This window comes from Astyanax mexicanus, chromosome 24, assembly GCF_023375975.1.
Source record: "Astyanax mexicanus isolate ESR-SI-001 chromosome 24, AstMex3_surface, whole genome shotgun sequence".
Taxonomy (NCBI): Eukaryota; Metazoa; Chordata; class Actinopteri; order Characiformes; family Acestrorhamphidae; genus Astyanax; species Astyanax mexicanus.
Window position 1 is genome coordinate 24,866,031 of NC_064431.1, and position 12,507 is coordinate 24,878,537.

Here is a 12,507-nt window from a genome sequence, read left to right on the forward strand (position 1 = left end):
CATTCAGGGCCAAGGGAGCAATTGCACAGGGTGCCTTACATAAAGGCACCTTAGCCATTAATGTGTTCCAGTTTGTTCCCAATTCATGTCTGTCCAGGGGATTAACAAACAACCATCTGGTCCCAATCCTGCTTTGGGAAGTATGGCTACTTAACTTAAATATTTAACAAGGTTTATAAAGGTTCTAAAACAGATTGGCATAAAAGCCTTTCTACTACAGGTTTCATATGGTCTTATGAACTAAATGCTGCCCTTCAAGAAAGGCCATCATTGTTCCCTGATGGTGTTCTCATAAGATGATGTTCTCTTCATGATGATTGAATTTTCTCCTTGTTTTCCTTTAGGAACAAGACAACTCCAAGTTCTTCTTTCCTGCTGGATCTCAAACAGGTTTGCTCAAGGTAAGCCAAGCCTTGTATCGTACCTGAAACACAAAAAAAAACAACTGCTAAAAAGCACTGTGGTGCAAGATTGCAGGAGATAAGGCCTTTATAAAAAAAGGCGTAACCTGGAGTCAAATGTTTTTTTTTCTCTCTCCCTCTTTGATGATGGAAAGCATGGTCAATTCTCATCCATTTTTGAACACAGCGGTCCTAGACTGCATGGACCCGCATCTATCTATACACGTTTCTACCGCTAAAGTATTTTCCGCACCTCGCTAGCTGTACATGTGTTGTAAGTGTTAATGCTTTCATTCAGGAGCTGAGAAGGCTTAGCGCTGGAGCAGAGTGGAGCAGGTGGCCATTTGTTCGCTTTCCGCATGCTCGCCTCAGTTCTTTGATATAGTGAAAAGTAGCCCGTAACGGAATCCGTCCTTGGGGACGCCCCTTGTTCTGTCGCTCTTTCTCTTGTCTCTCTATTGCTTCCCTCTATCTCACGCTCGCCCTCTCCTCTATCGCTCTGAATCATTAAATCACTGTCTCATTGTGTCTCTCACAGACACAGCGACTGAATCGCTGACTGAATCATTAAGTCACTCTGCCTTTATTCTTCCAGGCCCCTCTCGGGGACACCAGGCAGGAGGGTTCAGGTATGTAGCCCTGGGGCGGAAGGCTGGAGGCCATTGCGTCCATGTGTCTGCATTGCCGAGATTCAGAGAAAGAGAGCCTCGGGGTATCTGGGCTGTGATGGCTCCGCTGCGCCGCATTCATGGACTGAGGTCCGGATTCATGAAGTGTCTTTAGTCTTTTTTTTTCCTTTGTTTTTTCCTTAACAGCTTAAAATTAGATCTAAAACAGAATAACAGTTACTATGATATCATCTTAAGGGAATGCTGTCCAGTGAGAAACAGGTATCTTTTTAAAAATGTTGCCACTTTACACAGAAGAGATAAAATTTTCTTAACTTTCTAAGGAAGTCAACGTGAAGAGAGAGTTTATCGACTTAGTCATTTTGAAGAATTTCTATTTGGTCAACTGATTAGAAAATTTTAAGACAGTGTAAGGGACAGTTTGTGTGTTCAAATTATGTAGTTAACTAAAAATCGACAAAAATGGAGATACTGGATTGCAGTTACAAATAGACAATATACTTGTTTCTACATCCTTAATTCATGGTCATACAACACTATAGGCTCTTCAACTATGGTCACAAGATACTACCCACAGGACACTGTTGGTGGACCACTATCAGGTGTTTAAAACCTCCAGCAGCACTTCTGCATTTTATACTAACATTAAAATACCCCCAATATTTGAATTGGTGTCACCCAATTACAAGTGTCCCACCACCCATAACCTTAATATTTTCTCTTCTGTGGTGGTCCAGTGGGTTCCTGATCACTGCAGAACAGGTTTCCATCTACATATGGTAGATCACCTGCAACACCTAGAACTATATGGTCATTGTACTATGAAAAACTAATTTAGACATTTTTACTCTGATTTGGACATAATGGGTTGGTTTCCCAGACAGAGCTTTAAGTTAGCCTAGTCTTATACTATATTTTTCTTTCCATGGAAAATTTCCATTCAAAATGTGGTATAAGTCCAAGACTAGACTTAATCCATGTTTGGGAACCTCCCTCTAAATGAATCTGCGAAATCTTGTACATTTTTTTATACATTTTTATATTAAAACATGAAAAAAGACGGTCATTAACACATAGCAACAATATGTAAGATACTAAATAAGACTTTCTTAAGAATGTGTTGTTTTAAAAATGTATTCTTATTTTTAATTTAAGAAAACAACTTCCTAAATATCTCAGTATTTGGCTTTAAAATCTACACTGCCAAAAACAACTTTTTAGCAAGTAAAATTATCTCGTTTTATGGCAATAAGTCTAATTTTTTACCTGATGTGTAAAATTATTAAGCTTATATTACCTATAAGGATCTTAATCACTCTTCCTTAGACTTGTTGGTCCCACTTTGCACTAAGTGTATGTAATAACTGTGTAGTTACACAGTAACAATCATGTAATAACTCACGTGTACCTACTGGTGAAGTACATATTGCCACAGATTGAGTGCAGTTGTGCAGGTTATGTAATTACACATGTGTTTCAAGGTCAGTTAAACTTTAAAGGTCAGTAAACGACCTGCATTCATTTTCTATGGAACTACTTCAGTCATACAGTATCCAAGGTGTTTCTCAATTAACTTTTTAATCATAGTACATGATTTTTTAATCATAGTACATCTTTATGTTATTTTTTTCTTTTGGAATAAAAGCCCTTTTTGTATCACTACCCCTCTTGTGCACACATGGGTCAAAAATTACCCATATTCATTTTCTTTGTAACTTCATGTATGGCTGAGGGTTTTTATGCTTTATGACAGTAATTAATTTGTAAAAAAATGCACCAGTAGTTACTCTGTGATTACAGCGATTATTATTGTGTAACTGCACAGTTATTAAAGACACTTATTAAAAAGTGGGGCCAAATTTTACGTAGTATAAATTTAAAATAAGCACAAAAATGTATCGATCAAGTTATTCTGATTCTTGTGTCCAAATTTAAGCTTGATTTAAGTCTTACTTCAATGCTTATTTCAAAAAATAAGCTTAATATAAGCATAAATACATTCAATTTGCATATATTTTGTCTTCTTTTTTTGCAGTGTAGTAGATTTTTTTTTTTTTTTTTTTTTTTAAGATTTCATGTATCCGGCCTTGGCAAAACACCATCAGACACAATGACAAAACTCTGCACCAGAGGGTCAACACCTAGACACGAAGCAGAGTCTTAAATCCACTTAACTCCAATAAACAACTGTAGAACTCTAACACCTTATGTTCTAATTTTACAGTAGATGGTATTATATAAAACAATAACACACTGTAACTCGTGCCTGTTGGTTTATAATCTAGTCAGAATCTTTTTTTAAATCTTTTTTTTTTATTATTTAGTTCTGACCTGGATAAGATTCTCATATATTGTACTTACTGGCATGATATACTGTTTATTAACATAGATGAGGTGCTGCAAACCTTGGTGCTTTTCTTTTTGTTTTTTTTGTCTTCTTTTTTTTTAAGAATGCTGCTGATCTCTTGTCCAGTTTTAGCTAAAATTTGACTGGTTTTATCAAATTTATATAAAATCTCCACAGCAGAGAGATGGTGCTGAAGCTACATTTTAGTAGAACATCTTGTTCACACAATATATCTTCATATTACTTCACCTGGATCAGCAGTGCTCATATATATCCATATATACTATATAACATTACTATTCTCTGCTATGTACAGTTTAAACTGTGCTGTATGATTCACCATTAACTAATTCTATTGACACAAACTATTTCATCCTATATCTCACTTTCTTCTGAATTATACTGAGATTATATTTGATTTTCTGTATTTCTCTAAAGCATCTTTATATCTATGCAATGTCTTATTTACCCGAGATTACTCTCAATTTCTGTGTGGAATTTGAAGGCTTTGGCTTTCTATGGAGGTACTAAACTGCACTGACTTTGAGAATCTACTATCCATTCTATGTTATTCCATGTTATCTTTGATCATCGTCCTAATTGTCTGTCTAATAAAGCACATTTAATAAATCATACCCACCAATGCATCTCTCATTTATATTATTTAGTATTATTGGGACACACAAAGAAGAGCACATTTGAGATCATTTGCTCTGCGACTGCTTCCATCTTCCACCTTTTCACCAGCATCTTTTTTTTTTGTATGAACATTTTGACTTCAAGGTGGATACTATATTCTATTATTCTATACTATAATACTATACCATTCAAGTTATTAAACACATACCTGAGGATAAATCTCAATGCAGCGGATGGATGGATGGATGGATGGATGGATGGATGGATGGATGGATGGATGATGGGATAGATAGATAGATAGATAGATAGATAGATAGATAGATAGATAGATAGATAGATAGATAGATAGATAGATAGATAGATAGATAGATAGATAGATAGATAGATAGATAGATAGATAGATAGATAGATAGACTGGGTTTTCTTTGCACTTCTGCAGCTGCGTTGTACACAATAGTACATTCATACACTGTCAGCTAATAAATTTTGACATTTTTGTTGCATTAAACAAAAACATAACTTGCTTCATGAATGTCTTATTTATTTGCCAATAAAAGTGTGAAATACCCACTAATTCAGATGCGATACTACAATAAACATAGTGACAATAAAAAGACAACAAGCTAAATGAATAGTTAAAAGTTAAAAGAGAAAACTTTATTCAATTTAAAGGAAAAACTTCTTTAACGAACGATGTTTTCAGTCGTTCTAAACAGAGTTCATCTTCTTGCGTATAAGAGTCTGCTGGCTAATCCTTCTGTGTACACTCTGAGGATCTCAACCAGCAGACCCAAATGACGTTTCTTCAACTGATCTAGTGGGTGGGGCTCTGGTGGGGGGTTGAAGGGTGAGGGGTGGTGCCAGGGTGGTTCTATGCAGGTTTCCTTATTGTGACATCACAACAAGGGAGCATCCAAACGGCTCATAGAAGCATATAATTCCCCATACCAAACTCTTTTAACTTTTTTTTTTTTTGGTTTGGGGTTTATAGAGGCAGCCGAGACCCAAGTGGAAATAAAAAAGGCATGCAAAAAGTGAGTTTTGCATAATATGTCTCCTTTAAGGTTAGTGTAGTGTACAGCTCTGGAAAAAAATATTAAGAGACCACTTCAATCATTTCTGAATCAGTTTCTCTGATTTTGCCATTTTTAGGTGTATGCTTGAGTAAAATTTACTTTACTGTTTTATTCTATAAACTACAGACAACATTTCTCCCAAATTCCAAATAAAAAACATCTCATTAAGAGCATTTATTTGCAGAAAATGAGAAATGGCTGAAATAATAAAAAAGATTCAGAGCTTTCCGATCTCAAATAAAGCAAAGAAAACAAGTTCATATTCATTAAGTTTTAAGGGTTCAGAAATCAACATTTGGTTGAATAACCCTGGTGGTTTTTAATCACAGTTTTCATGCATTTTGGTATGTTCTCCTCCACCAGTCTTACACACTGCTTTTGGATAACTTTATGCCACTCACTCCTGTTGCAGAAATTCAAGCAGTTCAGTTTGGTTTGATGGCTTGTGGTCATTCATCTTCCTCTTGATTATTATATTCCAGAGGTTTTCAATTTGGTAAAATCAAAGAAACTCAATTTTTTTTCCAGAGCTCTATATGGGTACCCAATTGGGACACACCAAGAAGAGCACAATTGAGATCATTTGTCTGGTGACTGCTTCCATCTGCTGGCAGCAGCGTGCATTGCACAAAGCCCTTCCAAGGATGGCGTTGCACCAGCATGGCAAGCAAATTCCAGCTACTGTACTGTAAAAATCATGGGAGAGCACACCTGAGAGTGTGAAAAGCGGTGGTCGAGACGGGGTGGCAGTGTTTTGGTTTGTTTTGCTCCTTTTTTTTCACCTGACTCGAGGCCAAAACACCTGCTTCCTTCACCCCGCGGCCTCAGTCGAGTTGAGCGGGAGAATGCCGGTGGCTCGGATGGCCCGCCTGCAGGCTCACCTGAGGGAGCAGCGCTACACCTGATACACCCGGCTCCCTGGCGGCAGGCTGCTGGGAGCTGCAGGACATGGAGGTACTGGAAGTGTGACAGCCATACCGTGGGAGCAGACACGCTTCAGCGAGCCACCAGAGCGAGCCGGCCAGGAGAGAGAAAGGGAGAGAGAGCTAAAGAACGAGAGAGAATGAGAAGGAGAGCAAGGTAGGGGGTGGGTAAAAAGAGGTGGAGGTGTTGTAGAGGAAATGGGACACCGGAAGAGTGAAAGAGAAAAACAACCTGCTAAAGAAAAAAAAAAACAGCCTAGACAAGCATAGACAAGCAGGCTGTAAAGAACAAACCTGAAATTGTTTTCCTTAATGTGATTTTTAAGTCGGCTAAAAAATTAAAATAAAATTGCACTATAAACTATAGCAAACTGATTGCCTCAAATTCAATTAAATCCTGACTGTGCTCAATTTGATTTAATATATATCATATTATCTCTTGACATAGTGGGAAGAGGTAAAACTTAAGCTCTCCACCCTGTCGCAATAAAATATCACAGTTATTAAATTTTTTTGAAAAAAAAAATCTTTGAAAATAGACTTTTGGTGTAGGAAAACATGATAAAAAGTACTTTTATTGGGGCATATTTTGCCCCAATAATTCACTTTTTACACCGTTATCCAGACTCAAAGTAGCTCCACACCTCCCTAGTAGAATTTGGAGAGCCCTGACATTTAAATGGAGGCATTAATAACTTAAAAAAAGCACAAGAAGCTTATTACAATCCACTGTTTACACTTCTTTGTAGCACTGGGCGCCGCCATCATTGTACTGATAATGACAGACATATATATACATAGACTCCACATAGCATAGCAGTCGGCACCCAGTGCACTTATTTACATTTGTTTACATTTATTTACTCTACCAATTTGTACGCGATTTTCACGCTAGGTTTGCTTTGTTACAAACAGCAGAGATCATGCTTTCATGCTGAAATACTTTTTCAGTATTATGTTATCTCTAACAAAGAGCACCCTATCATTGTCCACCCTATCACACAGCTTGTTATAAAGGATATAAAGGGTGAAAAATAAAGTGGTTAAGTCATAGAAATATGATTTCTGAGTGTAGTCAGAATCTTTTACGTCCAAAAAATAATTTTTTGTGTGTTTTAGTCAGAAGAACTAATATTATCAAGTTGAGTGAACTTATCGGTCAGTACAACTCAATAAAATGAGTTTAGAGAACCAGAAAATGTTTGTTGAACCAATGGAAAAATGGGATTTCAACCAACTTTTAGTTACTGTACTATGTACCAATGCTCTTTCCACAGTGTGGGTGCATACAGCTTTCCCATAATGCTCCTGGCACCATATATTTGCATATTGAGTGTGGCCTCTCCCTTACTTACCATCTTTGTGTTGTCTGTTGCCCAAAGCTACCTTATCCTAGACATGCTTTGAAGTAATACATGTGTAGTTTGCTAGAACTTGCTAGTGTTGTGGGCTGTAAGAGCAAGTTACGTGTTGTGCTGGCTGTATTGGCAAGTCTGTATAGTTATTCTAAATATGTTGAAAATATTTATACATATTTATATTAAATAAACAATTTTTTAAGCCCACAATACTTTGAAAAACAGACTTAATTTAAGTATTGTTGAGAAAATGAAACACCTTGTTTTAACTCAGTTAAGTTGAATAAACTTAAAATGTTATATGGTTACAACTTAACTGAGTCTCTGTAGTAAAAGTATTGGGACAGCTGCTTATTGTTTGAGTTTGTTGGAGAAATTGCCTCGAGTGTCCAATAATAATGTATGCTAGATTTTGATTTAGCTTTGCATTGTTGTAAGGATTTGATTGCACCCTAAAGGCACTAGATGATGCACTCCATCCCACGCCTTAGGCATGCCATTACTGGCATTACACATGTTGCCAAAAAAAATAATCTGTACTATTTTACTGGCAGCACTTCTCTACAGAGGACTAGACAAGCTGTAAGTGTGCATATGCTCATTGGAATTTTACTTTGATTAGAGTTGTCTGCAAACATTTGGACACACATTGTATGTAAATGGACGATTTTCTGGGCTCTATATTCTATCTGCTCCATTCAAACTTTGCAAGGGGTCCCACAAGGCTTAGTGCTGGGTCCTTTTCTGGTTCATTAATATCTCTCATTATGAGATCAAACATCTTAGAAAAATTATACACTACTGCCACTTCACATTAATGCACCACTAGAGGGCGGTAAAACGCCTTGCAAGAACTTTCTCATACAGTTCCTTGTCTACAGGCCATGTATAAAAAGCAGGATAGTTAATTGATAAAACAAATAATAATCAGTGTAATATTATGACTAATCGTGATGAATTGGATTTTTCTCATCAAGATTGAACTTATCTCTGCTTACCACAATTTTCTGTGATTTAATCATGATTTAAATCATGTTTCAATTGTTTAAAGCTGGTATTTCCCTGTATTTTTGGGAGGGGGTCAGTAATAATAGTTTAGTGTGTTAGAGAGGCCTGGCAGACTAGAGCATGTTATGCTTTTATTACTTTTATATTATAATATTTTCTATTATATTATCTCAGGCTGTTGATGTTTAAAAGAAATCGTTAATGTAATAAGTAAATAAACACTAGTCTGGCTCCATATTCCACATTTAACAACTTGGTAAGGGAGAGAGGGAGGGAGAGCATATCATGTTCAGCATAAATAAAAGGCAATATTTTTTTTTTGGTTAAAAAATAAAAAAATAATCATGTGACAAAGTTAACAGAACCTGGTAACACAGGTTTATTTATCAGGTTTACTTAGAGATATGCTGCTAAAATGAAAAAGTAAAAAAAACAACTAAAAATTTCAAGGCAACTTACTGCACTAGATTTTTTACTTTTTTTTATAACACACAAGTAAATCCCAAGAGAAGCAGTCTGTGGGGAATGATTACACACTGATGGTGAGAGTGAGAGGTGGGAGGACACGCTCAATATGCAGATAGCGTGACCAAATTCAGGTGAAACCCCCTGCAGATTTGCTCAGTAGACCCTGTTTAACTAAAGGATAAAACTGAACTTGTGCAGTAGAGCAGAGTAGTTGGCTTGGCCTCAACTAGAGTTCAACAACAATTTGTAAATTTGCCAAAACAAATTATTCAGTTAGGCCAACTTTTAACAAGAAACTTAATAATGTTAGTCGAGGCAACTAGTTTGCTAGAGTTTATTGTGTAATTTTATATTTTATGTTCAGCTGATTTAAAAATCAATTGGTTTTTTTTTTTTGTTTTGTTTTTGTTTTTTTTGTAGCCTATCATTACCAAAAATGGATTTATTAATCTTTGTCTCAATTGTCTCTATTTACCAGTATGATCAACTTTATTCAATACTTTGGTCACACAGCTCCTCCCTCACATACTTAAAACTGGTGTCTCTGGTGGAGCTTCTCTACTTCTCCTGAGTGATCTCCAACATGTCCAAGTGGGTGCAGAATTTAGATAGATGAGAAAATTAAGTTGCCAGAAAATGCCTTTTTTAGTTTAGTGTTTACTGAAAAATATTCAGTCAGGGTTAGTCAGGCAAGTGTGTTGAAATAACACTTCCATTTTTGATGTCACAACTCAATGAAACAAACTCAATAAAACAAAAATCCGGCCAAATCCATATAACCTATTCTTAATCTTACAACACAGCATCTATTTAGCTAAAGGCAATTAGAATCAGATTTTAGATTCCAATCAACACATTTGTTAAGGGAATGCATGCCTAGTATCAGGTAGCTTTGGGCAACAGACAACACAAAAATGTTAAGTAGGGGAGAGGCCACACCCAATATGCAGATATATGGCGCCAGGAGCCTATAGGAAAGCTGTATGAACTAACACTGTAGAAAGAGCCTTGACACAGGTGTAGTTTACTTAAAGTTGGTTGAAATCACATTTTTCATTGGCTAAACAAGCATTTTTAAGTTTCAGGTTAAAGTTCTCTAAACTCATTTTATTGAGTTGTACTGGCCGGTAAGTTCACTCAATTGATAAAGTTGAGTGTATGGATGTCAGCCTATAAGAATAAGTGGGTGGAGTAACGTGGTAACTTTTTGTACGTAGAAGGCTGGAAAGGGGGGCGTGGTCGTTGGATGCTGCAGCGCGCGCTCCGCTCATGGTCCCTTGAACCGTGCAAAAGCCGCGCGTGCACCGAGATGGCTTCTCGCGCGCTCATCCCGACGCAGCTGGTGCTGCTCGCGCTGCCGCTGCTGCTGCTGACCGTGCCATGGTGCACGCGCGCCTCGTCCTCCAGCTGCCAGCTCGCGCACGACTGGCGCCCGCAGAGCGAGGCGTGCCGGGCAGAGCTGGCGGAGATCATCGTGTTCGCGCGCGTGCTCGCGGTGCACCAGGAGCAGCCGTACAGCCTCTACAACTACCTGCCGTGGCAGCAGGACGACGCGGGCGGGCTGTTCTTCTCCGCCGAGATCGAGCTGCTGTGCGACCAGGCGTGGGGCAGCATGCTGGAGGTGCCCGCGGGCTCGCGCTTCAACGTCACCGGGCTCGGCTACTTCCCGTGCTACTCGTACAGCGTGGTGGAGAACAACAACTATTACTTCTTCCTGAGGTGAGGATGGGGATGGGGATGCTGTTGTAGGGAGAGAATGCTAGTCGACTAATCAGACGATTATTCTTCGATTAGTCGTCAATTTCAATTAGTTCTGCCATCCACTTAATCACTGCCTCCTGTGAGCACGAGCCTTGTTCCAATGCACTTGTACACATTTGTTTCATTGATGCGTTTTTGCTGCGTTGATGACTAATCAGCTAATCAACAAAATAGTCGTCCGATTAGTCGATTAGCATTCAGTAGCACACAAAAGCATCAGCATCTGCTTAGGTTCGCACGTCTGCTCATGCATTTGAGCCTCAGATACTTACATTTACAGGGTTTGTTTTGTCAATTAAAACCTGGAAAAGTCATGCAGTTTGAAAATTGAATTTTCCAGACCTGGATACGTTTTGGAAAATAAAAATGCCCAGAAAGTTTTGAAAAAGTCATGGAAATTTGGTCTAGAAATCTTTGTGTTTTTGTTTATCGATAAATTAAATCTATTTTGAGCTAAAATACATAAGCTCAGAGCTAATTCAGAGCTTTCAGGATCTGACACACATTTTATTACTGAAGATTGTGTGTCAACATTTTTATCAGATTTGTTTTAGGCCTACAATGATCGGTTTCGATTGTAGTTTAGTTGATTTTTGGTTTTAGTGTTCATGTCTGCACTGATACTATAAAAAAATTGTATGGTCATGAAAATTTGCCTTGAATGCATGGAAAAGTCATGAAGAAATCATGAATATTTATTGGTTAAAAAGTGTACGAACACTAAAATTAAGTGGCTGAATAATTTCCTTCAAAACATGGGGTGTCCACAAAGTTTTGGACATATAGTGTACAAATGTATATGGACTTATTTTTCTCCTTTCTCATCCAAACAAGCGTAAAATCCAGTATATTACATTATGTTTCATAGCTGGGGCCACCCACAACAAAAGATGTGTGTGGTTTTCTCTGAAGGAACTTCTGGACCATGTTGCCAAGTCAAATGTTTGTTTGCAGGCCTCATATAATGAGGAACGTATCAAGCTGATAAAACAGTGTTCAAGGGTCAGAAAGAAGCATAATATGAGGGTTAAACGAAACCATGACTGTCTGTGATGGCAACAAAACGAGTTCTGTACAGCTTGTTGGGTCAGAAAGAAATTGCAAGAAAATGCAAAACTTATTATTGGATTGAATAAAAATGCGGTCCAACATTTATGACTATTACAATATTTTTACTCGCAAAGAAAGATCATTTTACAGCCTGGCTTCACCAGCTGAGCTCCGAGGAACCTTCAGTCCAAAAACTGAAAAATGAACTAATCTTTATTTAATCACATCTTCAGCACACTTCACATCCATCACACTTAAACTGTCATTCTGACTGAATACTGATTATTTTGCGATTTGTAAGCGTTACTAAGCTGTAATGTGTTTCTTTCTGGTCACCACCATAGAAGATCTTTAAAATCCTGCAGCTGAACCTCTTTCTGACCAAAGCATAAAAAGTGTAGAGTGTAGAGAGCTTCATGAAATGGGTTTCCATGGTTGAGCATCTGCGTCCAAGCCTTACAGCACAAAACAAACAAAAAGCAGGCAAGCCGGTACTTTTGGCAACACAGTATATATTGGGTTTAAATATCGTGGGGACGATAGAGAAGTTTCTATTGTGCTACTTAAATTCTATCGTCCATATCGTTTCTACAGTAATTTCATAAATTATTCATGCAAATATATAAAGTAAGCTACGATGAAATGTATTGGCGTGTTCACTTTGCATAAACTCTGTTTATATAAGTGATAATTAAGTAATCTTTGCATAAAAAGCTTAATAATGTGGTTTTGCGACATGACGCTTCTTTACATTATTTGACGGGCTTTAAAAAATGTTAATTGAGTTTATTTTGATAACTCAATTTAAATACCTGTATAATTAAAAAAATAGCTACTGCATCTACCT

At 37.5% G+C, this 12,507-nt stretch overlaps 1 protein-coding gene across 1 annotated transcript in view; it reads left to right on the top strand.

The window, feature by feature from the left end:
• The first annotated feature begins 10,117 nt into the window (after window positions 1-10,117).
• The window catches only part of ccdc3b (coiled-coil domain containing 3b), a 33,800-nt gene continuing 31,410 nt past the window's right edge, over window positions 10,118-12,507 (top strand). The window contains exon 1 of the mRNA XM_007256852.4: window positions 10,118-10,568. Coding sequence (XP_007256914.2) covers window positions 10,159-10,568 — 410 coding nt within the window. The 5' untranslated portion in view covers window positions 10,118-10,158. The remainder of the gene's footprint in view (window positions 10,569-12,507) is intronic.